Source organism: Trachurus japonicus, chromosome 6 (genome assembly GCF_045865225.1).
Source record: "Trachurus japonicus isolate A0001 chromosome 6, Traja_1.0".
NCBI lineage: Eukaryota > Metazoa > Chordata > Actinopteri > Carangiformes > Carangidae > Trachurus > Trachurus japonicus.
In genome coordinates this window covers 6,744,531-6,772,282 of record NC_140912.1, presented here as the reverse complement: position 1 = coordinate 6,772,282, position 27,752 = coordinate 6,744,531, and the positions used below count along the sequence as shown (strand labels likewise).

The following is a 27,752-nucleotide window of genomic DNA, read 5'->3' as shown; positions in this document are numbered from 1 at the left end:
GTTCTGGATGGCAGATTCAGGCTTATTGGCTTGTGTGTTTCGCAGTCAAACACTTTAAAGAAGAAAAAAGAGAAAAGAGAGAGAAACATTCAGCTCATACTGCAGCGATTCAGATGCCGTCAACTTTGAGCGAGAGGGACAACCCCTAAACCCCGTTTTTACACGAGGGACAGACACACAGACATCTCCGTTATCTTCCACTTTATGAAAAGGACGCGTCTCGGAGAAAGGTGGTCGGAGAACTGACGGAGCCATGGCAGCTAATTTATCGGCGGATGAAGAACAGGTAGGCCCCTGAGAGTCTTTGTGCTTATACTTTTTTCTCCCCCCTCCCCACCACCACTACCACCCCCCCTTTCTGTGTTAGATCGCCCTGAATTGTTCCAGTCGCAGCCCTACCTGGAGGTATTTCTGGCCCTGTCTGTGCATTCATGTGCGTGTGCGCGCCGCCGCCGCTGCGAGTGGCGATAGCGGTGCGCAATGGTGGATTTGTTGCGAAACGGTCCGCGGAGCTGCGGAGCGGAAATATTGTATCGATTTCTGGCGCATTATTGCTCCAGTTGCATCACTGTCAGTTCCTCTCCAGCGTTGAGCCTGAACTGTTGCGAAAGAGGCCGAAGTCGCCCTCACCACCGCCGCCGCCACCAGCCTCCACACACAGATGTAAAATAATTCAATGCGTGGCTCGCAGTGGGGACGGGTCGTCACATTACAGCCGGGGAAGGTTGGAGGCAGCCGGCTCTGCGTTGAGCTCAATGAAGGAGAACTTGGCTTTTTGTCCTGGTTGTAGTGTAGGAATGAGAAACTGGTGCGAGCTGTAGCATCAAAGCAGCTTAGACTGCAGACATGTTCACAGATTGAATCCACTATGAGGAATGGGAAATCATTATCCCCCTCTTTTGCTTGTTTTTTTTTTATCAAAGCTCGTAGAAACTCAGCTCTGGTGTGTTGTTCTTTCCAACAACATAAAAGTTTTGGTCTAAAAACTGCTGCACAACAGAATGATACTCACACTTTTTTCTTTTTTATTGACTTGATATGGTTTCAGAAGTAGTGATGTCACCACACCACTGAACTCTTTATGTGTTGGATCTTATTTAGCATGTGCTGGGCTGAGAATGTAGCCTATTGTATTTCTAGCTTCATAATCTCAGGTTTAGATGAATAGCTTGGCCTCGTAGTGAATGAGACTTTTCATCTTGGCTCTGAAAAAAAAAGAGGCTAATTTTGAACAAGGTCAAGCGGAGCTGAGCAGCTGAGCTCATAATGTCTATTGATGCACTCAGAGTTCACCGTCAGACACTTTATTATTAGCAAAGGTGAAAAGATAAATCTAGTAGCTGATCAACATAAAGGCATGTGGAAGCTTCATGATCACCACTTTTTTTCCTGTCTATATAATCCCAAACTTAACATCTTTAGTCTCTAGAGCAGCTTTTTCACGAATCCTCACATTTTGAAGATAAAAGAAAGAGTATTATTGATAAAGAACAGTTTGTAAACTATACCCCAGTAGAAAACAACACCATGAAGGTTATGATGTTCAGTATTTGTCTCTGTTTTGTCTGCTCCTGCGTAGCTTGTGTAGCTTTTAGATTGTACCATGTTCCTAAGAGTTGTTTCAAACACAAACTACATTTGTATCAAAGAGATGGATCATCAAGTTGAATCTCTACCTGAATATTGTAACATTTATTAAGTCTGGATTTATTGCGGAGCTGACTACATTAGTTTGTAGAAAGAACAGGCCACTTAGTGTGAATTACAACATTTATTCTAGTGTGTGTACAGCCAAACAGCACATGAATAGCACACAACCTATCTTCAGCATCTTCAGAGGAAGCATACTGTAAGTTAGTGATTCTTGTACATTGTTCATTTCACTGAAGTATACTATCATCCGTTTTCACACACATTTTAAGCCTGTGTTTGATTTTTCCAGTTTTTTTTCTTCTCCTCGGTTGGTGCTGGTCATGCTGGTGTCTTCTCTTCCTGCTGACTCCCCTCATGATCTGGTCAGCAGAAAGCCATATCTGGCTACTCCATTTCCTGTGTGAGCCAGGGCCCCCGCTAGGGTACCGGACGCCCTTATTACATCCACAGCCTTGTGGGGGGTGTTTGGGTAAATTGTGTATGCAGTCAGTGTGGTGTGTGTGTGTGTGTGTGTGTGGCAGGGTGGCTCCCTCGGGAGTGTACATGGGTGTAGTGGAACTTCATTCTAAAGGCAGCTGTTAAAAGCATTTCCACCAGACTCGGGGGAAGGGGGAGTTTATGAGTTACAGAGTGCCTGTGTGTGTCTATCATGTGCTCTAGTGTGTGTGCGTGCGTGTGTGTGTGTGTTGTGTCTACTGTCTACTCCCAGGAAGCAGTGGAGTGAGAGAAAGTGGGGAATAGGGAGAGAGTGACGTTATTGACTTCCTGTTTTGGTATTGACTCGTGCCAAATGGGACTCACTGAAGTGAAGCGAAGCTGCTTGGCAACTGCAGTCCTGCATTTGTAAATAGATTAGCATGGCATCTGTAATCAAATAGATTATGGAAAGACGATGTCAAAGACAGCCATAAATTCCTTTCAGTATAATGATGATGGTTATTATGAAGAAACGCATTAGTCGTCCCTGTAGGATCAAGATGTACTGGTGACGCTGCAGTGACCCTGCACACTCCTTTTTATAACCCTTTTCCCAGCTGAGACCAATAAAGCCGCCATTGACTTTATGACCGCTCCTGGCTGGAATGTGGAGTAGGCTTGATGTCAATACTGAGACATCAATGACCAATTCCTGTAACTAAGGAGTATGGCGACAGCAAGCACAACAAAAACCAAAATCCACTGTGGGTTTCCCAGTAAGACAGCATGTACATTATCGTCAGCCTGGTCCTGACGCATCTGAATGAAATGCAGCCATTAACACAAATGATCTGTTTGACAAGTTAGAACTAATAAAGTATTCTCTATCTATCTATCTATGAGGACGGCCTGGAGGACTCTACCAGTGGTGGATGGTGTGTTTCTCAGCGCACAACACATAACGCAGCCAAGATGTCCAGTCATGGTTGGCGGCACGGAGCAACAACAAATAGATCTGGTTTATTGCAGTGAGCCAGTTAACAAATAACTGTGGGTAGTTGTTGAAGAAAAAGTCTAAAGAGAGCACAGTGGGAAGGAGCACAGTGTCCAGGCTGTAGGCGGCTAAAGTTCATAAACTGCACATGGATGATAAATATTGATCGATATAAAATAGAGGTGTACAGAAGTTGAACAATAACTATAGCACAGGAATGTAGGATTGTAGAGGATTAAACAGTTCAAGGAGCCGTTTGTTAGACCGGGTTAAGATTAATAAACCTCTTTGATGATATATTAAATATCTTTAGCTAATGTTTCAGTCGTTTTTCAATCAGTATTAGGCTACATCTACAGTAGGGATGTCACAGTTACTTATTTTCGCAGTATTAAACACCACAATTAGTTAATCATAAAGATAAATACCGTCACTTTCCAATGTCAGAACCATATCAGCAGATGTGCGCCAAAGTAAAGGTAAATGCACAGATACTGGTCCATTAACCTAACATAAGACTGAAATGGTAGAAATTGAAATGTTAGACTGTCGTTTGTAATTAAAAAAGAAAAATATTATAATTAACGTAAACATTTGGTGTGTAGTTGACAATTACTGTAATGACTCTAATATTTCAAACACAACACAACACACTAAGAAAAACTATAATCGTGACTTCCCTAATCTAAAGTATTAGGTTTTCAGTTTAAAATGCATGTCTTTTAAGATGGATGGATGGATGGATGGATGGAGGGATGGATGGATGGATGGATGGATGGATGGATGGATGGATGGATGGAGGGCTGTGTGGTAATCTGGGCAGGCAACGACCGAGACCTTTGGAAACAATGGTGACGCCCACAGTCGCTCCCTGATCGGATCTTATCTGGTAAAGTAACATGGATCATGAAAGTGCCACTGACGTCGTTGTCTTCGCTAGCAGCTGTTGCTCAGGCAAATTCAGTATGCTAATGCTACAACTGTAGCTGGAGTATTATTTGTAGTATTCTTTGCATATAATCAACTGCAGGACAGATAATCTGCTTCCTGTAAAAGCTGCCTCACCCATGGCCGGTGTTCACACTTGATAGTGAGTGTGTGTGTGTGTGTGTGTGTTTTTCAGGTGTGACGGTCTGGGTGGAGATGTTTCTGATGTAGATCCATCACAGTTGAAAATGAAAACCCGGTGTGGACTTTGGCCTGTGCCGTAGTGAACTGAAACAGGCCCGTCTTTGAGATTTTGGTTGAAGGAGCTGTCTCCCCTGTGCTTCATAGAGAGGCTGAGCTGGAAATGCAGGATTCTGCCTTGTCACTGGAGTGCATCATCGTCAGCTGTCAGCTCGTACCTCCATATACTGCACATTTGATATGTTTAGTGTCAGTTGGAAGGAGTAATCCTAATACCTCTCTAGACAGGAAGGACTGTGGGAAGGTGAACGTGTGCAGGCAGAGAGACTTTCATCAGGAGGAGTCATGATGGAGTCATCAATAATTAATACAGTTACAGCCCACATCGTGTCCATGTGTATCAAGACTTCCGGCAAACAGTTCAGCAATCAAATATATCAATATGGAAATGACAGTTGTGTGAAGTGAATGAGAGTTTGAATTCTCCGTTGACTCTCAGTAAAGTTCAAAGTGTTTCCTATATAGGGAGCAGTAAACAAGAAGACAATGTTGTGATTCTGAAGGCAGTCCCTATCTCCCTGTAGGAACCCTTATCTGCTCTGTTGGTCGCGGCTGCAGTGAGTTGGGGGGGTGGAGGGGGGGTCCTGGTCCTGGTCTCCAGCCTTTATAGGTTTGGTTTTAGGGCAGTTTGACAGAGAACTGACCCCAAATTCATCCGCTAGCTCCCAGGCAGCACAGCAGCTTCCAACCACAGTCAACCTAATCAATTAGTTATCGACTGCCATCGTCAACACCACCAATAAAACAACCCAACAACCATCAATGAAAAATCCTGACAACAAACAGGATTATGTCATTTCAGCCGCTGTGTATTAAAAGGGCAGGAACCACTTGTTTAAAATGCCTCACATGGAATTTCAGAACAACAAACTGAGGAGATGTAGACATCTGAACCAGAACGAGTGGGAAAAAAAGAAGTGGACTTTTAATCTGACCAATTTGGAATTTGCATGGACCACTCAAGTCTATTTAGATTGATGTCACTGAGGTTTAAACCAGAATTAAGTGTATGTATAATAATGAATAATCAAGAACATTGAGGAAGGAAAAATCTCCTGCTCTATCAGAAGTGGAGCCAGTCGAGCAAATATTTATGCATCGTCCGGGAACTGAGCAGGTCACTCCTCCGCACTGAATCCTCCACTCTATAGTCCGGTGTGCTATCATGAAAACAAACTGGTTCATCCTCAAATTCCACTCAGGCGGATATGGCCCCTAGTGCAGAAAAACCAAACAAGACTTGCTTCTCCAGGAACAGAGGGTCACTGCCTGGAGTTGGCAGCCTCCCCTTAAAAGCCTGAGAGAGGGAGAGAGAGAGAGAGAGAGAGAGAGAGAGCGCAGCTGTAAGACCATTGAAATCTTGGAAACTCAAATGTACCTGACAGCGAAATCTGACAGGAAGTTGTCTTTGGCCGACACTGAAGGATTAACGCTTCACTGTGCAACAACAAAGAGTAGATGTCCCTCATTAGGTGGAGGTTCTGTTACGAGTTACTGCCTCGCTACATCAGTCAGATGTGTTTTTTCTTGAAGCAAAGTGAAGAAGTCTAAAATATGTTAGTGGTATAAACAACCCGGAGATACCTGCTTTATTTGCCCGTCTCATTTCATCAAACACTTTTTTCTGAAGTACCTTTGGACTGAGTCATATAAACCTTGTTGATGGTTGACATCAGCAGGACGTTTTACTGCAGTTTTCTCCGCAGTTCATTTTGGAGTGTGAAACATATCTCACCTCCGTTCTCACACAGCAGATTCCTCTTCTCCTTTTCCTTCTTCTTGTTTAGGAAGTTGAGAAATGTGGATTCAGCCTGCAGCGTCATCAGCTGTCGGAGGAATACACACAGTTTGCAAACCAACTATAGTTTCTAGATGTTAAAACGAAACAAAAAAGAAAACTGCTATGAGAAGTTTTGGTCTGGTTTCTACATAAGTTCCACAATTGGGCCATGTGAAGGCAGCAGCTGCATTTGCTGAAGAAGGCCATGAGGTGTAATTGAAAGCTCTATATAAAAAGCAAGTAAATTAAGTTTTGTTAATTATTATTTTTACACATGCTGTTCTGGAAATCAAAAGAAAACTTCCAAGTTAGGAAACATTATCAGACAGTCGCAGCACTGAGGTGTTGGCTCAGTTTCTAATTGGAGTGATGGTGTCACAGTGAGTCTTCATAGTAAAATAGGTCGTTGTAAGAATATGCTGCTCATGGTTCACCGGGAGGTCTGAAACATTTACTTGTCAATTCATGTTTAAAAAAAAAAAGAGTCATAGCGATGTATTCTCTTGTGCGCTGAAAGGAATTCGGAGCAACAGCCCTCTGCACCCCCCCACCCCCCCATGAGAGTCGGATATGAGGACCCCAGCCCTGTCAGGTGCAATCATCCCTCATCCCTTGCATGCTAAGACTGTGTGAACAGAGCAGAAGCTGCAGGGCCGTCCTGTCCGTCCTGTCTGTGAAAAGCGCTGGCTTTCCTGAGGAGAGACAGTGGCATCCTGTCTTTGGGGCCTCGCCGCTCCTCAGTGATCGTTTTGTATTCCTAAAGAGCCGTGGACTCCCAGAACTTGACTTCCTGTCTCCCATGCACGCCGCCCCCCCGCCCCCCGCCGCCCCGCTGCTGCTGCTGCTGCTGCTGGGCCTGACCAGAGAAGCGGAACCCTGTGTTTAAAGTGTAAGCTTTCATTGCCTCCTCTGTCGCCTTTTGACGATTCACTGGGTGCTGACTCGCTAACTCTGCGGGTGCTGAGGCCGGTGGGGGGTGGGGGGGTGAGAGGGGAGGTGGGGGGCGCTGAGGGGAGTATATAATAAGACCAGAGGGGAGGACAGGAAGCTCCTGAAAGACTGCTGGCTAAATGCATAAGTTATTTGCAAGATGGCTGGAGGGCTTTTTATGGTAAACACATTTTTCCAACTGCTCTGTATGATATGAATTCAACTGAATATTTTTAGATTTGAATGGGTCTGGTGCTGAACCCCCCCCCCCCACCAAAAAACACACACATTTTGAAAACAAGCCAACTTTCTCTAATTAAGTGCCTTTTGTTTTAAAGTGGTTCTATCAAATATTAGCACCTGACTCAGCACTCTCACTAAGTTGTTTTTGGTTTTCCGTCCCACGCTTTTGCTGTTACGGTGCAGTTTAACCGTCCTCTGTTCCTTTTTCAGCAAAAAAAGGCTCTAAAAGCCCAGTGTACACTATAGTCACTATAGTATGCACACTGATACACACTTACCACTATAGTATAGTGGTAGTGTGTATCAGTGTGCACATAAGCAAACTGTTGCTAACACTGGCCTTTTATCAATGCACAAGATGAGAATATGTCTGTTATGTTATACCAGCCAACTAAAACTGCAGATGTAATATCTGACACTGAGAGTTAAAGGGATAGTTAAACATTTTGGCAAATTGGCCCATTGCCATAATCCCTATAGTTTTAGGAGTATGTTTGTGACCTTTAATTGTCGGTGCAACCTGTTTTTAGAACGGTGGAGCAGAGCCGTGAACTGCTCAGAGCTACGCTACAGAGGCTGTTGGGATTTCTTAGTTTCCCTCATCAAACTCATCAAATACACAATCCAACAACTCCAAAACGCTCTGGTGGACAAGTTGTGACCTGCACATTCACCACGCTATGAGATAATAACACAACGTTACGAGACAGAGTTGTTTTAGGGGCAAATGCAGAGACTGCTTGCTGAAAAACTGCCCCCGACAGGAACACGCATCAGCTGTTTTGCATGATTTTTTTTTGAAAAACACATCTGTCTCGTAACGTTCCATTATTATCTCATAGCGTGGTGAATGTGCAGCTCACAACTTGTCCACCAGAGCGTTGTGGAGTTGTTGGATTGTGTATTTGATGAGTTTAATGAGGGAAACCAAGAAATCCCATTAGCCTCCATAGCGTAGCTCTGCTCCGCCGTTCTAAAAACAGGTTGCACCGACAATTAAAGGTCACAAACCTACTGCTATGACTATAGGGATTATGGCAATGGGCCAATTTGCCAAAATGTTTAACTATCCCTTTGACTCCCCAGTGTCAGATATTACATCTGCAGTTTTAGTTGGCTGGTAGAAAAAATAGATATGAACACATAACAAACAATTTGCCAAAATGTTGAACAATCCCTTAATATCTGACACTGGAGAGTTATGAGTGGCCTTGGATTGTTTTGTTTTTCATTCTCTGATTAGTTTTTAGGTTTCTGAACATTACAACCAGTAACCCATCATAATACCATTCATCATTTTTAGCTCTTTGCTCTGGAGACCTCACAAGACACTGATTCCCATCTTCATCCTCTAACGTGAACATGTTCTGAATGATGGACAGTTATCTTATTCTTGGTGAAGAGGAAAAGAAAACTGAACTGAGTTTTGATGGGAAAAAAAATACTACAACTAATAATATTAAAACCTAAAAGTTTCATTGCCATCAGTGACATCCTCCCTCCATTCATGTAGAGCTGCTTTAATGACTGATATCTCAGGAGTCGACACATCCACATGACTTGCTTTATGACCAGCTGCTATGAAAGGTTTGAGTGTGTCACCCTGTCATTACTGCAGCTTCAGCTCATAAACACCAGTTGAACAGGATTCTTCCCCTCTCATGCTGCTGCTCTCTCTTCATACCAACTATGAAAACGCTGGTAGTTTTCTTTAACTGAGCAAAATGCATTCACCGTATATGCTGCCGTTTACATCCGTCACTCTTCGCTCTTGCTCGTTACTTAGTTTTTTTGTTTGATTGTTTTCTCCAGCTCGACCATGCGCCGGAATTTTCTTTGTCCCTTCATAGCTTATGCAAAGTGGCAGATCGTTCCCCAAGATAGCTGTGGTTAACACACGAGATGAACCAGCAAAACTGAGGAATAACTTCCGCGCTCGGCTGCACACATTTTTATTTTGTACGTCACTGTCTATGTGCAGTCTGCAAACACACCCTCACAGGGCTCCCATTGTTCTCCAAACCATACACCGGCACATGAAACACGAGCGTGCTGTAGATGTCTAACCGGGCCGTCGGATTGTGTGGAGTGTATTCCGCGAGGCGGCAGATGACACTTCCTCTGAGGATGTATCAAGTTTAAAGCCCAGTTTCATTTCCTTCCTATTTGACCCTTCGATTATGGGAGTGTTTGTGACAGCGATCTGTGTCTGTTTCAGGCTACCAGGCAGTTTCTGGAGGAAATCAACAAGTGGACCAGTCAGCATGGAGTGTCGCCGCTGTCCAGGGAATTGGCCGTCAAGTTCCTCATGGCTCGCAAGTTTGATGTCCTTCGAGCCATCGAGCTCTTCCACAGCTACAGGGTAAGAAGAGACGGCCGGTCTGCTGTCATGCAGATAAAACTCCTTTGCAGCTGCCTATGTATGTGTATGTGTATGCACAACAACACAGGGGGACAGCCTCTGGCTTCTATATCGCCACAGTCCACGCCTTTTGAAAACACAGCCTGTGAAGCACTGAACAACTTGCGTCAACACATGACAGTAGATACAGGGAGGCTGTTTGCTTCTCTGGGTTTTTGCCACCAATATGTTGTGTTTGCATGTTAATTAACCAACCAAGGAGGAGGCGATTTTACATTACTCTGATTTTGTAAATCCATACAATCTGCAAATGAAGACTAAAAATGTGTGAAGTTTGCAGATCCTACAGACTTTTTCCATAAAGTTTTGTCAAAAGTAACTTCACCTGAACACAGTACACACTAAAGGTAGAGCAGTTTCCTAATTTAAATAGTAAACATGTTAAGAAAATAAGCCTAATGAACACATTGTGATGATACTAGTCCAGTTCGTCCGGTCCGGTCTGAGTGACATTATCAAAGGTATTCATTGAATTTGAGCCCACTATGGTCTTAACATTAGTGTAATAACTCATCTATCAGACGTTGTAGCCCAAACTTTGTGCAAAATTCTATTTTCGAGTAAATCCGGGATGAAAGTGGGGTAGTTTTTTTTCGCATTGGACAATGCAGGCGCACAAATTATGCGTCATGTTGCTCACGATTCATCAGCCAATGATATTGGATCCGTCATCCGTCAATCAAACATCAGACACACACACACACACCAAGCTCGGTCTCGCCCCAAACATTGAATCCCGCCTGCTCGATAACGACCAATCAAATCCGTTTTCCTTACTCGGGTAAACTTGTGCGGCAACTCGTGGAAACTCGTAGAAGGAGGCGCGACAAACAGGACAAACGGCCATTTCTGAACACCTTTAATGGAGACATATTCTGCCCCTTTCCACAAATTAAAATATTCCCCAGGTGTCTTAAAGACATGTCTGTGTCAAAATACTTTTCATCCTCTCTAAACAGCCCTGTTCAGAACGGCTGGTTTCAGTGCCTGTCCCTTTAAATGCAAATGAACCACTGCTTGCCCCGCCCCTTCTACTGGTCCCAGGTAGGGGTGGGATTATGCAAATTCGAAAACTAGTTAAATCATTGCCAGACAACCAAGGGAACAGCTCGTAAAACCACATGGATTTCAACTTAGGGAGCTTGAAAATTGCAGATTTTGTTGTCAATTGTCACATTTTGGGGGCCAGAAAGCAAGACAAACACCCAAGAGCCTTCAAAAAGTGATATTTCCATAATATGTCCCCTTTATGTCTCATCACTCTTGTCTTTTTATTTACCACCATCACCTCCTTCACCTCTGTATTAGCTCGATCCAAGGTCATGGGCAGGTGATGGGAAACCTGGGGAACAAACACCATAGCATCTGTCAACAGGTTTTACACAAAGCTAACAACCCCCCCCCCCCCCAAGCTCCTGGCTTGTTGCACAGGCAGCACGCAGTCAGAAAGGGCTAATGTCATTTGTAAAGAAATTGTTTTAGATGAGCTGACTCATCTGGAGCTATTACCCCGGTTACTTTGGTGAAAACATAGTTTCCAGTTTTTAGTCGTCTAAATTTAGAAATGTAAATACCTCATCAGTTTAAACACCCTCTATTTCAACATTATCAAGAATCTACACCCACATTGGAACAATCTTTCTTGTGTACCTAACGTTTTCTTTCTTATTATACAGTAAATCAGCCGTTATTTCCACAGAGGAAACCGTAGTTGTGTCATAATTGTCCAAACAGCAGGCTTAAATAATGCAAAGTATGTAACTAATTGTTTTTGCAGTTTGCAGTGTTTTTTTTTCAGATGGGACAGAAATAAGTGATGACACGTTACAAAGTACAGACAGCAGAACATCCATGCATGTGCTGACAGAGACACAGCACAGAGCTGCAGGTTGAATGGAAGAGTTAATGTGCAGCGTCTTCACCACGCCCACACCCACAGCTACAGCTACACAACACAAGGCCCTTTTTTATTCAACACATTTCTTCAGAAGCCCTAGCCAAGCAAGAGATCGCCTAAACAGATGCATCAGAACACACACACACTTGCAGGCAAGTATCAACTCACACAGCGAATGAAACAGTGTCAGGATATTTCACCAAGCATCCTGCAGTCTGAAGCTTATCTCAACGTTTCACAGGGAAGAGCCTGCTAGACTTCCATGCAGAACAATATCAAACAGTGATACATTAGGATGCTTTCAACATGTGAATGATAAGTCAAGTAAAACAGTGTAAATGTGATATTCATGTGCATGAGGCGGCTTATTTCTTGGGATGTTTTGAAGCATTAGACGCCCATAATAACCCTGTATCTCTAATGAACATTACTCATGTTCTCCTTTTTCGTTTCCTGTTTATTTGCTGTGCTATTAACCAACTCCCTGGGGAGAGTCAGAGAGTGAAGCGGCCCCAGTTTAAACCCTGAATTGGAATATATCTGTAACAACCATCTGCATGTATCACTTATCTTTTTATATGGTGGTTGAGAACAAGATGGGCGGAGTGTCAGTAAAACATAATTGAATGAAAAAGTTAGAGAAAGATGTGTGTTCCCTTATATTGCTGCAGTAGCAGGCAGCTGGTGACCTTGGTGATATTATTACCATCAACGTGGTAAATGATGATGGAGATGAAAGCCTCGGGGCAGGGCCAGTGGATCAGAGCTCAGGTCCCACTTCATTTATCATCTGGAAATAACATGGAGATAATAATAATATAATCAGGTGCTTCTACTACGGAGCCAGAGTGGTACTTCTGTCCCTAGACGGCCTATACAGCTGAAAACTTCACCCTGGACAAATGTGAACATACAAAACAGGATTTATCTGGCCAGATCTGCACCGGTTTATCCACTGCAGCAAACGGAAAGTTCCCAGACGTCTACAACAGACTCTAATGACCTGAATAGCTTCAAGACGTGGAGCGATCTTACCACCTACCTTTTTTTTTTTCCTTCTTTTTTCTTTTTTCTTTTTCTTTTTTTAGTGCGGCTGTTTCATTCACCAAGGTGGGTTCTTGTTTTTCAGCGTTGACTTGTTGGCCCGCATGAACAGCAGCTCATTTCTGAAAAGACTGTGACTTTGAGAGGGATTAGTTAGTCCCCCCCCCCCCCACCCCACCCCACACCATGCCACAGTTCATTTAACATTTAACTCACTTTAATGCTGCGTCAGCACCGGGACAGAGGCTGGGGACAAGTCATTTGTCAGAAAAAAAAGTGTGGGGGAAAGTTTCCAGTGTGCGGCTTGTTAAGTCGGGGGGGGGGGGGTCAATGGTGAAGGACTTGGCTTTAAAAATATCTAATTGTGTCATCCACTGTTCTGTTTATCTGTGTATCTTTTAATATTTACATCTTGATAAAAGGATAAGCATTACAAACAAAAACATTTCTAAGATTTGAAGATTTGGTATTCTTATAATATCACATAATATTATATTATGATAAAGTTCTCTAGTACTACTGTAGTACTACTACTAGTACTACAGCACAGACTGTGTCAGAAAGCTGTTTCTTAGTAACTGAAGTTCATGTTAGGTGCCAAGAACACAGCGTAAGATCTTGTAAACACTGGACAAAAGTGGGTGGTTCACACATACAGTATGTACCACAACATCACACACAGGTTGTTACTTTTGTGTGTGTGTGTGTGTGTGTTTGCTTTGTTTTTGTTTGTATTTCAGCTTTGCACAAACAATAGAAACTAGAAAACAAGTTTTCCTGGAGCAGATACAAAGACAAATGTCAAAAACAAAAGAGAGGACATGATGGATGCATAGTGACTGTAGTGACTGAAGTTCCAACGCCTGGTGCTTAGTGTTGGTTTGCACATTCACTGCAAATTCAGTTCAGATGTGGAAAAAGGTCAAATGTTTCACATGAAAAAGCATAAATGAATTAATAATAAATAGTTGAAGTGAAAGAGCGGGGACAGACTCACTGATTCACACCATTCTGAGCCTTGACATGGATGTTATATTTATAGGAGATGTTGTATTGATCTATAAATATCTATATGTGACGGAGGTTGTTCATTGTGACCCACAGATAAACTCCTACTCATTCTGCATCTGCATCTTTCAGATCCTTCTTTTGGTTTTATGGCCTCTTGGTTAAAAATTTAACATCATGTTAGCGAGAATGTTATTATGTTCTTATTGGTTTATGGTTTATGTTTAGACCTTTTTTTCTGTAGAATGAAATGCATTGTCTGGATATCCATGAAAATGTGTGACAGCAGCAATCCCCTGGTGGGCCTGTGTGTCCAACAAACAACCTAACATCATACATTTTTAAAAGATTTGTCTTTGGTTGAGTGTCATCAGTCACTGTCTAGACAGCACGGCATTACATCTGGACTATGGCTGCCCTACCACATAATATACTGTATCTGTAATGATATATGACTTGCATGTATTGAAACCACTTTCTTTCATATCTCTCTCACCAGCAGTAACAGCAGGGATAAAAGAACTGCAGTAGTTATGAACTGAAAGCAGATTCATCACCATGTTAAGTGGAGAAACCTCAGTGAAAAACAGGATGCTGCATTCAAGTCACTATTAATAAAATGATGGGGGAATTATTGCATGTTTCAACTCTGTTCCATTTATTCATCAGTCCACATAGTTTAAAAATCTGAAAATCTGTAGATAAATGTATAAAATGTTCATGGCACCTCCAGAGTTGGAGTTTAGTTAGTATTTAGTCTCTGGGAAAAAACAAGAGAAAGAAGGGGAATGGAAACCATGCGGAGAGGGCAGGAAAGTCAGCCGTGTACTTCTCTATTGTTCACAGGGGAAGAATTCACCTCAAAGTGACGACCTGTTATAGTAACACCGGAGCGTCATTTCACACACTGTCATCTGTTTTCTTCAGGAAACGCGTCTTAAAGAAGGAATCGTCCGACTGCAGCCTCAGGAGGAGCCTCTGCGCTCGGAGCTGCTCAGTGGGAAGTTTACTGTGTTGGTAAGTCTGCCCTCTACGTACTATACCTTTATCATTATGGAACCAGCTTAATGGAATAGATATGGTTGTAATATATTTACTAATATTATCAATAACAACAGCAAAGAATGAATCCCACTGAGTCTCTGTACAATGAAGACCTTAACTGTGAAAAAGCTTAGGCCTATTCAAAATTAGCATTTGGGCAACGCTGCCATATAACAGGCAAAACATTGAAATGAATGTATTCATTTGATCAATTACACTAGGCTGTGTCAGAGCATAGTTAGATTGACAGGTTATTATTAACTAATAATATAGCGCACTACTTTTGTTTTGACATTGTTACACTTACACTTCACTTCAGGTCTGTCTGCCGTCATATTTCTGAATAAGAAACAGGAATTTATATAAATTTAATTCCTAAACAGAAAAACGCTGTTTTTTTGTTTTTCAGTTTTACTGTTTATTTAGTTTTTGTTTCAAAACAGAAAAACAGACCCATTTTTCAGTTTTTCTGATTGAACCATACACAGATTATATTCATATACAGTAAATAAACATACACAAGCATATGGTCCCAGCACACAAACATAACACAGCACAACATTTAATACTAAATACTGTGTCCATAAATCCTCAGCTATGAAAGAAATACATGAAGTATATTATATGCATCAAGTATGTAGTAATATAAACTAAAGTCTTCCTCCCCTCCTTGTTTACCCCAAACTTGAATAATCTGATTCCTTTGTTCTGTGCAGCTTTATTGTCATTCTAAAATTACACAGACACATTGTTGCACAGGGTTCCTTTATTGTGATGAACGTGGGTAGTGTAGTTGTTTTTTTTTTTTCTTTCCCTTTCTTCTCACTGAGCTCACAATACTCAAAACCAAAATAGTGGATCCAATTACTCTAGTTTGAGTGCATTCAAAACTATGGTGTCCTGATGTTTTGGGATTTAACAAGCCTTTTTAAAATGATATATTATATATTTTTTCCAGTGCCACAAACGGGCTGTTCCCTTCCAGAAACGTAGGCTCTACTGTGTTGGATGTGTCGAGGCAGTGTCTTGGCTTGAGGATCAATCAGTCTGTAATTGACACATCAAATATAATGAGCTCATTTCCCTGAACAAGTCGGTTTACAGACTTAATTCTGACAGGAAACTCCCATAACCAGGAATTCAGAGGTGTCTCTCTGGGGCGCAAGTTCCTGAACCAACACTCTTAAAAACAACTTTGCCTTTTGTCAGCCAGATCGCCACCATAAAAGATGCCCCCTCCCCTCTTCCAGCACACACACACACACCCTGACTCTCCCTGTGTTTTCCCTCTTCCTTCCCCACTGACGTGCCACAGTGGCATTGATGCTGTACATCCTCTTGTCTGACGTCTGAGTTCTCCAGCCTCAGCAGCGGGTTTCATATCCTGTCTGAGGTATTTTTAGCCCCAGTGCCCCGAGAAGAACACAGGCTTATTTGCTTACAAAAGGCCGGTCCCGGAGCGATCAGCGGCTTCATTCAAGTCCCAGAGCCTCTGGTTTCTTCTGACACCGGCAGCCTTCAGAAATGATCGGCTTTGACGTGAAAAATATGCTCCGTGTCCTTCTCCAGAACAGAAAAGAAAAAAAGCCAGAGCTGCGAGACCTGCAGCATCATTACTGACAAGAATTGTTCCTCCTGCTGAATTGTTGACAGCCCTTTGTGGCTGCGTGCCAGTCAGCAGCATATGAACTTAAGTGCCCCCCTGTGGTCATTGTTCATCGCTCATTTCTCAACAGCTTCCATTTGGCTGCCGTGTTGTCACACTGAGAAAGCAGCCAGCCCCAGTAATCTCTCCTCCGACTGGCCACATCACTTCTATGAAAAACACATCTGAGTCGGTCCACTTGGAAAACCCTCAACACACACGACACACACCAGACTGAACACAACCAGAGTAAAATGACAGTTCTCAGTTTTGTGTTTCTACTACATGATTTATTCCATTCATGGTATACATACTACACATGGTTGCACATAATAGTCATCATAAAGGAAAAGGAGCAGGATGAAGAAAAACGTATAGTACCTGCCCCTCTCTATTGTTATAATTGCATTGGCTTACTATCAACACCAATATTATACTCTATTTCAAAAAATTAAAGATGATGAAACATATAATAATAACAAGAAAACAAGCAAGCAAAATAGCAGGGGACACCACTCGTCTATCTATCTTCTTTTTTGTAGGCGCTTATCTTTTCTTTTCTTTACTTGTACAACTTTTCAGTTCCTTGCTCTGTGAATGCCGTAGTTTTACTGCAACAGAAATACACATTTGTTTTAAGCTCAGCCTTGCAAATGTCTGTTTAAAATCAAGCTTCAGTCTGTTTTCCTCTTCCTCCAGTTTGAACACGTTTTGTAAATGTTCTGGTAATGATCTGTTCTTTGCTTTATACATTATTATTAAGGTCTGAAGTTCTGTTAGATCAGCCACTTTCAATAAACCTGCAGAAATAAAAAAAATCTATTTGATGGTTCTCTGTTGCCTCCCTTGTGAATAACTCTTCGCTCTTTTCTGAAGCAGAAACAGAGGAGTGATGTTACTTGTATAGGTATTGCCCCTCTCTTCCACGCAATAATTAAGATATGGCCAGATAAGTGTATTTTACATTAAAGCATTTTTAGTGTGTTGGTGTCCAGAGTTCAGAGTTTTAGGACAACACACATTCCACAGAAACTCGAGTCTTGACAGTGAAATGGTGAATAACTCGTCCCACGAGGTGTGTGTGGGCCGCTGGTGTGTAACCTGTTGGTGTTGTGTGTGTTTACAGAGTGTGCGCGACCCCTCGGGGGCCTCCATCGCTTTGTACACGGCGAAGCTGCACCACCCCAACAAGACGGGCAACCACGTGGTGCTGCAGGCCCTCTTCTATCTGCTGGACCGAGCTGTGGAGAGGTGAGGACTCCACCTTTAATCTTAGTGTCATACGCTGTAATGCAGAGGTCTTCAACAGGGGGTCCGTGACCCCTAGGGGACCCGCGGAGGTGCTGCAGGAGGGTCGTGGGATTTTTAGTTGTTGTTTTATATATTTTAGTTTCCACATTTATCAGGGTTCCCACTCTTTTCTTGAAATCATTTGCATTATTATTATTATTACATATTATTATATTTATGTGCAGTCTATGGCTCTAACTTATGAAATAATGGTAACTTTTGATCAACTCAAAGTCGCTAGTTTTCTCTCTCTGTACTTTTTTGGAAAAGTCAAATAGAGCTCTGGTAGCTGATGTCATGATGTGATTAATCATTTTCAAGGACAACTCAAGCTTTTCCACGACATTTGACTTCTTTTATTCATTTTCCATATGTTTTCCATGGTCAACCATTTTCTCGGTTTTCAAGGACATGTGGGAATCCTGTTTATATTTCAAATAAAAATGTCAATTTGGATAGCCTGTCTGCATGATTATCATATTATCATATCATATTATTTGAAAAGCTTAGTAGTAAATGCACAATAACAAGGTTGGGCCCAGTTTAATATAATACACAATTGTATACAACATAGTAGGGTTCCCTGCTCCATCTCTCCTTGGACTGAAGAACGTTGAAGACCCCTGCTGTAAAGGCTCATTCTGTTATTCTGTTTGTTGCGTGTACTCTTTTACATGTTCACTCTATGCACCGCCTGTGTACACACTGTTCTCTTTGCGCATTCGTTCACTGGAACACGTCTGTGCACTGTGTTGGAATAAAAACCTGCCATAACTTAGTGATCAACCGATGTGTATCATGAACGTAAACACAAAGTTTCCTGGTTTGTCGGCAGCTTCGAGACCCAGAGGAACGGCCTGGTGTTCATTTACGACATGGCGGGATCCAACTACACAAACTTTGAGCTGGACCTGAGCAAAAAGATCCTCAACTTACTCAAGGTGAGTCACTTACAGAGCTGTGCAAACGTTTTAGGCACTTTGGTAACACTTTATAATAAGTACACACTATTAAGCATTAGTTAAGCATTAATAAATACTGAATTCTTCATGTATAACACATGAATACTCATTAGTATGTAGTTTATAAACACAGTTAGTGCTTATCAATGATGAGTAGAACATGTTTAACTGTGTTTCTAAACTACATACTAATGAGTATTCATGTGTTTATAAATGATGAATTCAGTATTTAATGCTTTACTAACGCGTGTACACTAGTGTGACACTTTAGATGTTTAGATTTTGATCCTTTATGCAGCAGAGAGGCCACTGATCACTCCCACATTTATTCTGCAGCAGGACAACGACCCAAACATGACAGCCAGTGTCAAAAATAACTATTTTTAATTGACAAGAAGACTGAATTCTGCAACAAATGAACTTTGGATGAAGTTAACCCATAAATAAAGACTATTCTTGGCCTCCTTTTTAAAGCATCTTCACTTTGCTTATGGTGCCTAAAACTTTTGCACAGTACTGCATGTACATTAAATATAACATGTACTCTAAAGGCAAAATGTGTATGAGAATGAGATGCAAGATTCTGAAATACACACAACATTTGCAGGATTAGATGTCAACACTTGAAAGAAAGTCCATTAAATTCTCTGCTGTTGTTGAAAATGAATCACCTTTCCAGTGCTGAGTTATATCCTTGATCCTGGGAGGCGGCAGGTCGGTGTCCTATAGGAGCTGCGTGCCCGTCCATAAGGCAAAATGAATGGCTGAACTGAACGGGATGACAAGCACAAGAATGATTGAATCCATACAGCAGAGGCTGTGTAACACTCAGAGCGCTGCTTATTGTGGCAGTTACCTGCACGTCTCCCTCCATCTCAGTGATTTATGCCCCGAGGGTCAAGCAGTATGTCGTCTACAGTCCATAACACAGACACTTATGTGGCCGCATCAGCAGCACTGGCCTCTACATCGGGCCCGCATATTGATCGGAAAAAATTGACTGGAGTCGCTGATACGTCCTCAGGAGGATTAGTTTTGTATGCAGTGTCACAATGTGAAGTAGAGAAAGTCTAAAGAAATGATTCTTGGATTGTCTCCAAGGTAACAAGTGATGACTTTAAAGTGGGAGCTCCTGCAGCGCTGGTAGCTGGTAGTGTACCTGCTCTGCTTTATGTCCAACACGTAGCACTGTGCATATGATGAAGGTATATTAAAATCCACCCTGTTGAGTCTCCAATATGAACTGCAGGTGTTGATACTTTGTGCCGTCTCTCCCTCCACCAGGGGGCGTTCCCTGCCAGGCTGAAGAAGGTGCTGATCGTCGGGGCCCCCGTTTGGTTCCGGGTGCCCTACAACCTGCTCAGTCTGCTGCTCAAGGAGAAGCTTAGGGAGAGGGTGAGTGAAGGAGCTGTTCACTCATTTACTGACACACCACCGCTGCATGGTAATAATTATACTAAAAAAGATATAGATAAAATATAGATAAAAAAGATTTACCCTACTTAATATATGTTGAATCACAAACAATAAATGACCAGGCGATTTCGTATCATTGATCATTGATTAGATGGTTCTCTCTAGCCACTAACCCCCCTCTTACATGTTGAATCCTTGGAATCAACCACCCTACCTGTTAGGGCTGTGGTGTTGCCGTGTGTCTGTGTGTCTGTCCTTCCCAGGCACCGCCCCTCCTGCACCTCCTGACAGAGCGCACCTGATTAGGCCCCGTGTATAAAGTGGAGGCAGAAGCAATTTGTTACGTTCCCTGTGTTTTCCAGGGTTAAAGGGGGAGCAGCAGTGAATGAAATAATAGGACCGGGTCAAAACAGAAACATAACACAGGTCCAGATTGAAAAGAAGCAATACGTTTTATTTAACACAAAGTCAACTTAAGACCAAAAACTAAAAACACGTAACTCAAAGGCAGCCATATTGTGTCTGTCGACTGATGCTGCCTTCGAGACAAGTTGGAACTCGGATCTTTCCAACCTCCGACTTGAAAAAGTGCAGTCAAACGCCACCTCAAGTCGGAGAAAAAAAATCTTCCCCAGCTTCGCCGAGAATCAGTTGTCTGACGTCACACAACAATCTGCACCCGGGCAGAACCACACCGTCAACGGTAAAACATCAGTTAGAATGCATTTAAATGCCAAAATACATTAAAACATTCTGTTTTGATAGTTTTTGTGCCCTTTGTAATGTTTCTATGCCTTACAAGAAGCACTTTGAATGCAAAGTTCATCCCGGACCGCCATGTTTTTGGTTACTCTTTCAACTGGGAAAGATCGTAGTTCCAACTTGTCTCGAACGCAGCATCACTCTGACTCTGGCTGCAGTAGCTGGGCTTCCTCCTCCTCCAGCAGATAAACCCTGAGTCCTGATTGGTTATCGGCCACAGGTTGCTGGCCTGCCCACATACAAACAAAAGAACTCGGCACAACACCACCACATCGCTGTATCCAAAGAATTAGATTATTACAGATTTCTGTGTAACCTGGAGGTCAGCTGTAAATATCACTACAGGAATTATTGTTCATGATTTTATAATTATTTGTGACATGAAAATTGAAAAAACAAAAAAGGACTCTGGGGTTGATGACGTGTTTTAACACTGAAGCTTACCGACACATAACACAACGGTTTCATGTGGAGCTGAAGCATTAATGTGTTGTTACTGTCTCTGTGTGTCTCCAGGTCCAGATGGTAAAGATGGCGGAGCTGCGCCAGCACCTCCCCCGAGACTGCCTCCCCCAGCACCTGGGGGGCCTGCTGCCCCTGGACGCCTACAGCTGGAACCAGCAGCTGCTGGCGGGCCAGAACGGCCGAGTGGACCCGGTGGACGAGCTGGTGGGCATCCCCCTGGAGGAGACCTCCATCCACGCCCCCGGACCCGAGGCCATGCGGCCGCAGGAGCTGCTGGGCCACCTGGGCCGGCTGCAGCGCTCGGGCATCCACCTGGAGTACGAGGAGCTCCGCAGAGAGCCCCCACCCGGGACCTTCCACTGTGCACAGTGAGTTCACGGTTCACATCTGCAGCTCTGCATTTTCATCACAGTAACGACTTGAAAACATGAGTAATTACACATCATGCAGACTTTTAAAGCAATTAGTTAGTTTCCTGGGAAATTAAGTAAACCAACGGTTTTCTACTCTCATCTATTGATAATGTCCCCAGACTGTCAGAATTAAACCCTGAAACTGCTGTGTCTGCTGTTTGTGTGTATCTGCTGCTCTGAGTAAATGGTGAATGAGCGGGAAAAGTTCTTCATTATTCTTATAAATAATCTATATTAAGTTTGCTTGTAGCAGAGGCAAAATGAGTTATCACTTGTTTTGCAGGAGGTTTAAAGTAAATCAAATAAAACTACACCATCTTGTCCTCCATCGTACATTACATCACATCCCATAATCATGACCAAAACTAAAAGAGGACCTAGTTTTTGCATTTAATTCATTTAATTTAACACAGCTGGACTCAAATGAAGGTGCAGAACCTTCTCATAGATGAACAAAAGAAACTGACGGCACCTGAATGACCTCCATGAGAGTCACAGCAAAGTCTGAAAAAAAATCTAAAATTCTGCATCTGTGCTGTCACTATGGGATGCTGAGCGGAGATTGATGAGGGAAACATTTTTTTTATTGATTTTTAATAAAGCTGCAACATAACAAATGGTTAAAAATTGAATATTTTCCATATGCACTGTATATTACCTCAAAATCAGTCATGGTCACCATCATCACAGTAACCTTGAATCTTTTTCTATGCAGCTAGCTATGCTATCTAACAATAATAATAATTCATACTTGGAAAATAGGGTTATTTAGATTTGTAAAGTGTCAATGTGTCACAGAGGACACTGGTAATTTTTTTTGTACGTTTATTGTCTACAGAGCAGCCTACAATCAGGAGAGGAATCGCTACGGAGACGTGCTGTGCCTAGATCAAACGAGAGTTCGTTTGAAACCCAGAAGGAACGAGGTTGGTGCTCAACAACGTTACAGGTGTCGTTCAGAGGGACAAGACCAGTTGCATTCATGGTTTCTCTGTGATCAAAAAAAAAAACAATGTGCCAGTTTTCAAAGCTCTGACACAGTGGACTGATACCAGCAGCCTGACACAAAGTATTACCAAAGCACTTTGATTGTGCTGCTTTTAATCCTCTAAAATAATTTAATAATCCTGCTGCCTCAACTGAGCTGACAGTCCTAAATGATTCTTTAGATCATAGCACAGGCTTCACTTCTAATTTGAAATTGCATAATATACTTCAGTTTGTGCAAGTGTGCGTTTCATTCTTGTGATAAATCTGTGCTGTTCTCACAGAGATCGGACTACATCAACGCCAGCTTCATGGATGGCTACAAACAGAAGAACGCATACATTGGTACTCAAGGTATAACCACTGTCACACATCTGTTAATGTTAATGTTCTCTGGGTTACTCCAAAATGTTAAGAAATTCTACTGCTTATTAAAGTTTAACAGTGTAATGTGTTTTTATATACTCTGTAGAGATGTAAGGCAACCAAAGAATTTCTGTTCAGATTTTTAGTTTAGTTTTTTGCCAATATTTGTATTTATGTTAATACTTTGTTTACGGTGTTTTTAGATTCTCTCACTAGTCGATTCAATGTTGATTTTTGAGGCCAGATTTACTGTGTATGTTTTTCTAATAATCATATACTCTTAATTAATTTGATTGTAATGTAAACTTATACTACATATTAAATACCAGTGTACTGTGTTTAGCTATTGATCACAAAGTACTATAAACAGGTCACTGTTGGTAATTGTGTCATCTCAGTTCAATGGCAATTAGTTGTAGTCGCGTAAATCTTGTGTCACTATAGAGAGCATTTTGAAAACTGTGAGTTTGGTCTGGTCTGTGACATCACATGCCCATTGAGTCCTAGCAGGAAACGCTGCTGCAGCAAATCAGCACGAGTTTAAACCAAGATGAAGCATATCAGTAGAAAACAGCAGCAGTCCAGAGCCACTAGTATTGTTAATGAGCAGCCAATGGACGCGTGGGACTGTAAATGCTAATGTTCATTCTGATTGATTGTCATCAAAGCTGCAATGAGTGTGAGGAAAACATAAAAGTACTGTGTACTGTGCAGGACCGCTGGAAAGGACGTATGGTGATTTCTGGAGAATGGTCTGGGAACAAAACGTGCTTGTTATCGTCATGACAACCAGGTAATTTTGTTTTGTAAATAAGATAAGATAAGATTACACTTTATTGTCAGATCACTCTGAAATTTGTCTTGCGTCCCATGACGTCCAAGGTTTCACACAAATAATAACAAAATACCAAAAACATAGGCTACATTTACAAAAAAGCATAAATGTTACCTTCAAGAGTCACATTTAAAGAAAAACACAAACTACCTCCTAACTCCATTCACAACATAAATCCAACATTACAATGTGTCTTTGGTGCAACACCCAGTGCTCAGTCTGTACATGAACCCTAGGGTCTACTTAAATACAAATAATATAATAGATTCAGTATTGTTGAGTCATAAACTGTTTGTTAGAATTAGAACTATTAGAACTGTGGTTTATGTGTATTTCTATCATCTGTCTGTGGCCTGCAGGACGGACGAGGGCAGTCGGAGGAAATGTGGACAGTACTGGCCGCTGGAGGAAGGGGGACAAGAGGTCTACGGCCACATGGCAGTGGTGAACCAAAGAGTAGACCACCACACCCACTACAACCACACAACCCTCGAACTGCACAACACTGAGGTAAAAGCCTAGAGCCGCTGACTGCATGGACGCTGTGACTGGAGTGTGTTTGTTTTTCATCCGGCAACAACGAGCAATTTGTCAAGAAATAACTGTGGTTAATAGATCATATATATACACGGGACAAACAGCAGCACTGCAGGGTCAAATATTTCTGCAGTGGAAATTCTGGTCAATAAATTGCTATAGTGAGATCCATTTCCCTGTTTTTATGTGGGTCAGATGGAAGCAGCGTAGACAGAGTAACCCAGGCAGAGAGCCTCGCTCCCACACTCACTCTGCTCAAACCATTTCTGTCTGTGCACAGATTAGACAAATGAGAAAAGCCGTTGAGGTGTTAGGGGACAGAATTTCAACTTTTTTGCTTTGAGTCAGACCAGCCTCCAGCTTTAATACTCACCTAAGCTCGATTAATATTCACGACATGACATGAGAGGGGTTTTAATCCTCATCTCAGGCTTGGTGAGAATCCAAGAAAACAGATTTATTTTTTCTTTATTTATACACACACAGCAAGACAGGACAAAACAAAGTACATGTACCAAGACAAAAATAATAATAAAGGCGAGAGTGCAGGGTAATCTAGTTGCAATGTAATATTAATTTACATTACAGGGTGAAGTAACTCGCACTTAAAGGGATAGTTCAACATTTTGGCAAATTCGCCTATTGCCATAATCCCTATAGTTTTAGGAGTAGGTTCATTACCTTTAATTGTCAGTGCAAGCTTTTTTTAGATCGGTGGGGCAGAGACGTGAGCTCTGCATGGCGCGCTGTACTTTCGCCTTTCCCTCATCAAACTCATCAGATACACAATCCAACAACTCCAAAACACTCTGGTGGACAAATTGGGACTTGCACATTCACCACGCCATGAAATAATCATGTAACATTACGAGATGGAGTTGTTTTCAAGGCAACTGGATCTACATTCCAGACACGGCTGCTGGGCGGAGTGATTTCAAAAGCACAAGTAGTTGCAAGTATTTGCTTCATGTGTTGTAATGTTACATAATTATACGTTATTATTTCATAGCGTGGTGAATGTGCAGGTCACAACTTGTCCACCAGAGCGTTTTGGAGTTGTGGGATTGTGTATTTAGTTTGAAGAGGGAAACGCGAGAGTACCATTAACCACGGTTGTGTTAGCTGAGCAGCTCGTATCTCTGCCCCGCTGATCTAAAAACAGCTTGTACCGATAATTAAAGGTAATGAACCTACAGCTAAGACTATAGGGATTATGGCAATAGGCAAATTTGCAAAATGTTGAACCATCCCTTTAAAGTAACGCTTCAATACCATTCATACAGTACACCACATAACATTTCCATATTATTTCCATATTAACAGAATTCCACATGTATGTCATGCACTCATAAGTGACCTAACTGAGGTCCAAGGCCCTTCAGGTCCACTGGCCAGTGTTTGTAGGTGTCTATGGACATGTGGACACCTCGTCCATAAAGAGGAAGTCCAGAAATCCTTAAGCCACTTGTCCGTAATAAAACAGTTCGGTTTCCTCACTTTCCACTAGATGAGTGATCATTCTCTTCACTGTGAGACCTGCTAGTCCAATCAAACACTGCATCATATGAGAATTGATTCCATTAACTATACCACACTATGGGGCACATTGGAATATTTAAACATAAAAAAGATTTCAAGTTATTTATAACATCAGACCACAGGTTGTTACTGCTGGGCAGTGTCACAGTTGATGTATTAGTGTACCTCGCCACAGCCATGCCGACATCAATCAGAAATATTACAATTCTCTTTATACTTTGTGAAGTGACATTAAATCTGAACTATTTTTTTAACTGTATTACTTATGTATTACTGTTTCTCACACAAATAGATAAATAAGAAAACATATTTCTTAACATATCAATCTATTCTACCATATTCAAAGAGCAGATTGTGTTATTGTGACGTACAACAGGCATATGACTGATGTGACTATTTTTATCCACTCAGACTTGTGAACAGAGACAAGTGAGTCATTTCCAGTACCTCAGCTGGCCCGATTACGGCGTTCCCACCTCGGCTGTGACTCTCATCGACTTCCTGGGAGCGGTGAAGAGACAACAGAGGAAAACGGTGAAGGCTTTGGGACTCAAGTGGACGGGCCACCCACTGGGACCCCCGATGGTCGTCCACTGCAGCGCAGGGATCGGGAGAACAGGTGAGACCTTGAGATTGTAGCTCTTATCTGATGCAATAAATCCACCTTCATGAAGGTCACATGAGCTGTGTTGAATAAACAACAGGCTCAATGAAAACTGAAGGTTGAATTTATTGTAGGACTGTAAGTTTGTTTTAAAAATGTTATATTATGAGCTTCAAGGCTCATTGTCCTCTTTTAAATGGTAAGAACAACTTTGCATTATTAGTCTACTTGCCAACAATGAGTACCCGGAAATGTTGAGTACCCCAAAGTTTTATGTTAGAAATATATAGTATGGGTCCCCAGTATTCAGAAACTGCCGGATGCTAACTTATATATATTGGGCAATTAGCATAACAGACATAATTAGCATAAATTAGCATAATTGTCTATATGGGCAATATTTCAACAAAATTGACTTGGCTGATCTGGGCAATATTGGAGTGGTTTTAGGGGTTATTGATGATGCTGAATCCATTTCTGACATTTTCAAAATTCAAAATGGCTGTCTAAACCGGAAGTGACCAGATTTTAACCGCTAGTGGGCCGATTTTGATGGAATTCAAAATCTGGTCACTTCCGGTTTAGACAGCCATTTTGAATTTCTGCTAATTATGTCAGGTATGCTAATTGCTCAATATATATAAGTTAGCATCCTGCAGTTTTTGAATACTGGGGACCCATACTATCTATTTCTAACATAAAACTTTGGGGTACTCAACATTTCCGGGTTCACGATGGGGCCCTATGGGCCGGCAAGTCGACTATATTGTCAGGAAAGTCTTTTTAAATGTTTCACTGTTCAAACCAAACACCCCACCTGTTGTTGCAGGTACCTTCTGTGCCCTGGACATCAGTCTGTCCCAGCTTCAGGACGTCGGCTCACTAAACGTGTGCCAGACGGTGCGACGCATGAGAACACAGAGAGCCTTCAGCATCCAAACCCCGGACCAGTACTACTTCTGCTACAACGCCATTTTGGAGCACGCCCAAAGACAGGGCCTGCTCCCAGCCAATCAGTGAGCTCCCCCCCCCCCCCCCACGAGATCCCACCGAAACCAATCTGTGAGCTCTGAGATTTCTGCAGTCGATCTGTTAACCCCGAGCCGTGTTGTGTGACCAATTAGTGAATCCAGGAGAGTAAACTTCCTCACAGTGGCTGTCATTTGAAGCTAAGCCACTGTTCACTGGCAGAGCGAGGCCAGACAGCGACAGTGAAAGGCTTGTGAGTCGACATTATGATGTTCCAGTGTGATTACATTCCGGCTGCCAACAATGTGACATTTTGGTTTTTTTTCTTTTTGCTGAACATAT

The 27,752-nt window shown here is 42.2% G+C and overlaps 1 protein-coding gene across 1 annotated transcript; it reads left to right on the top strand.

Annotated features, from left to right (window-relative positions):
* Positions 1-27,691, top strand: ptpn9a (protein tyrosine phosphatase non-receptor type 9a). Its single transcript, XM_085778518.1, has 13 exons — positions 1-286; positions 9,424-9,567; positions 14,504-14,593; positions 17,392-17,516; positions 18,391-18,496; positions 19,802-19,912; positions 21,212-21,528; positions 22,412-22,499; positions 22,845-22,914; positions 23,641-23,719; positions 24,121-24,271; positions 26,249-26,456; positions 27,271-27,691. Exons 1-13 carry the CDS (start codon positions 254-256, stop codon positions 27,459-27,461), a joined length of 1,713 nt encoding a protein of 570 aa, XP_085634644.1. The 5' UTR covers positions 1-253; the 3' UTR covers positions 27,462-27,691.
* Positions 27,692-27,752: the final 61 nt, after the last annotated feature.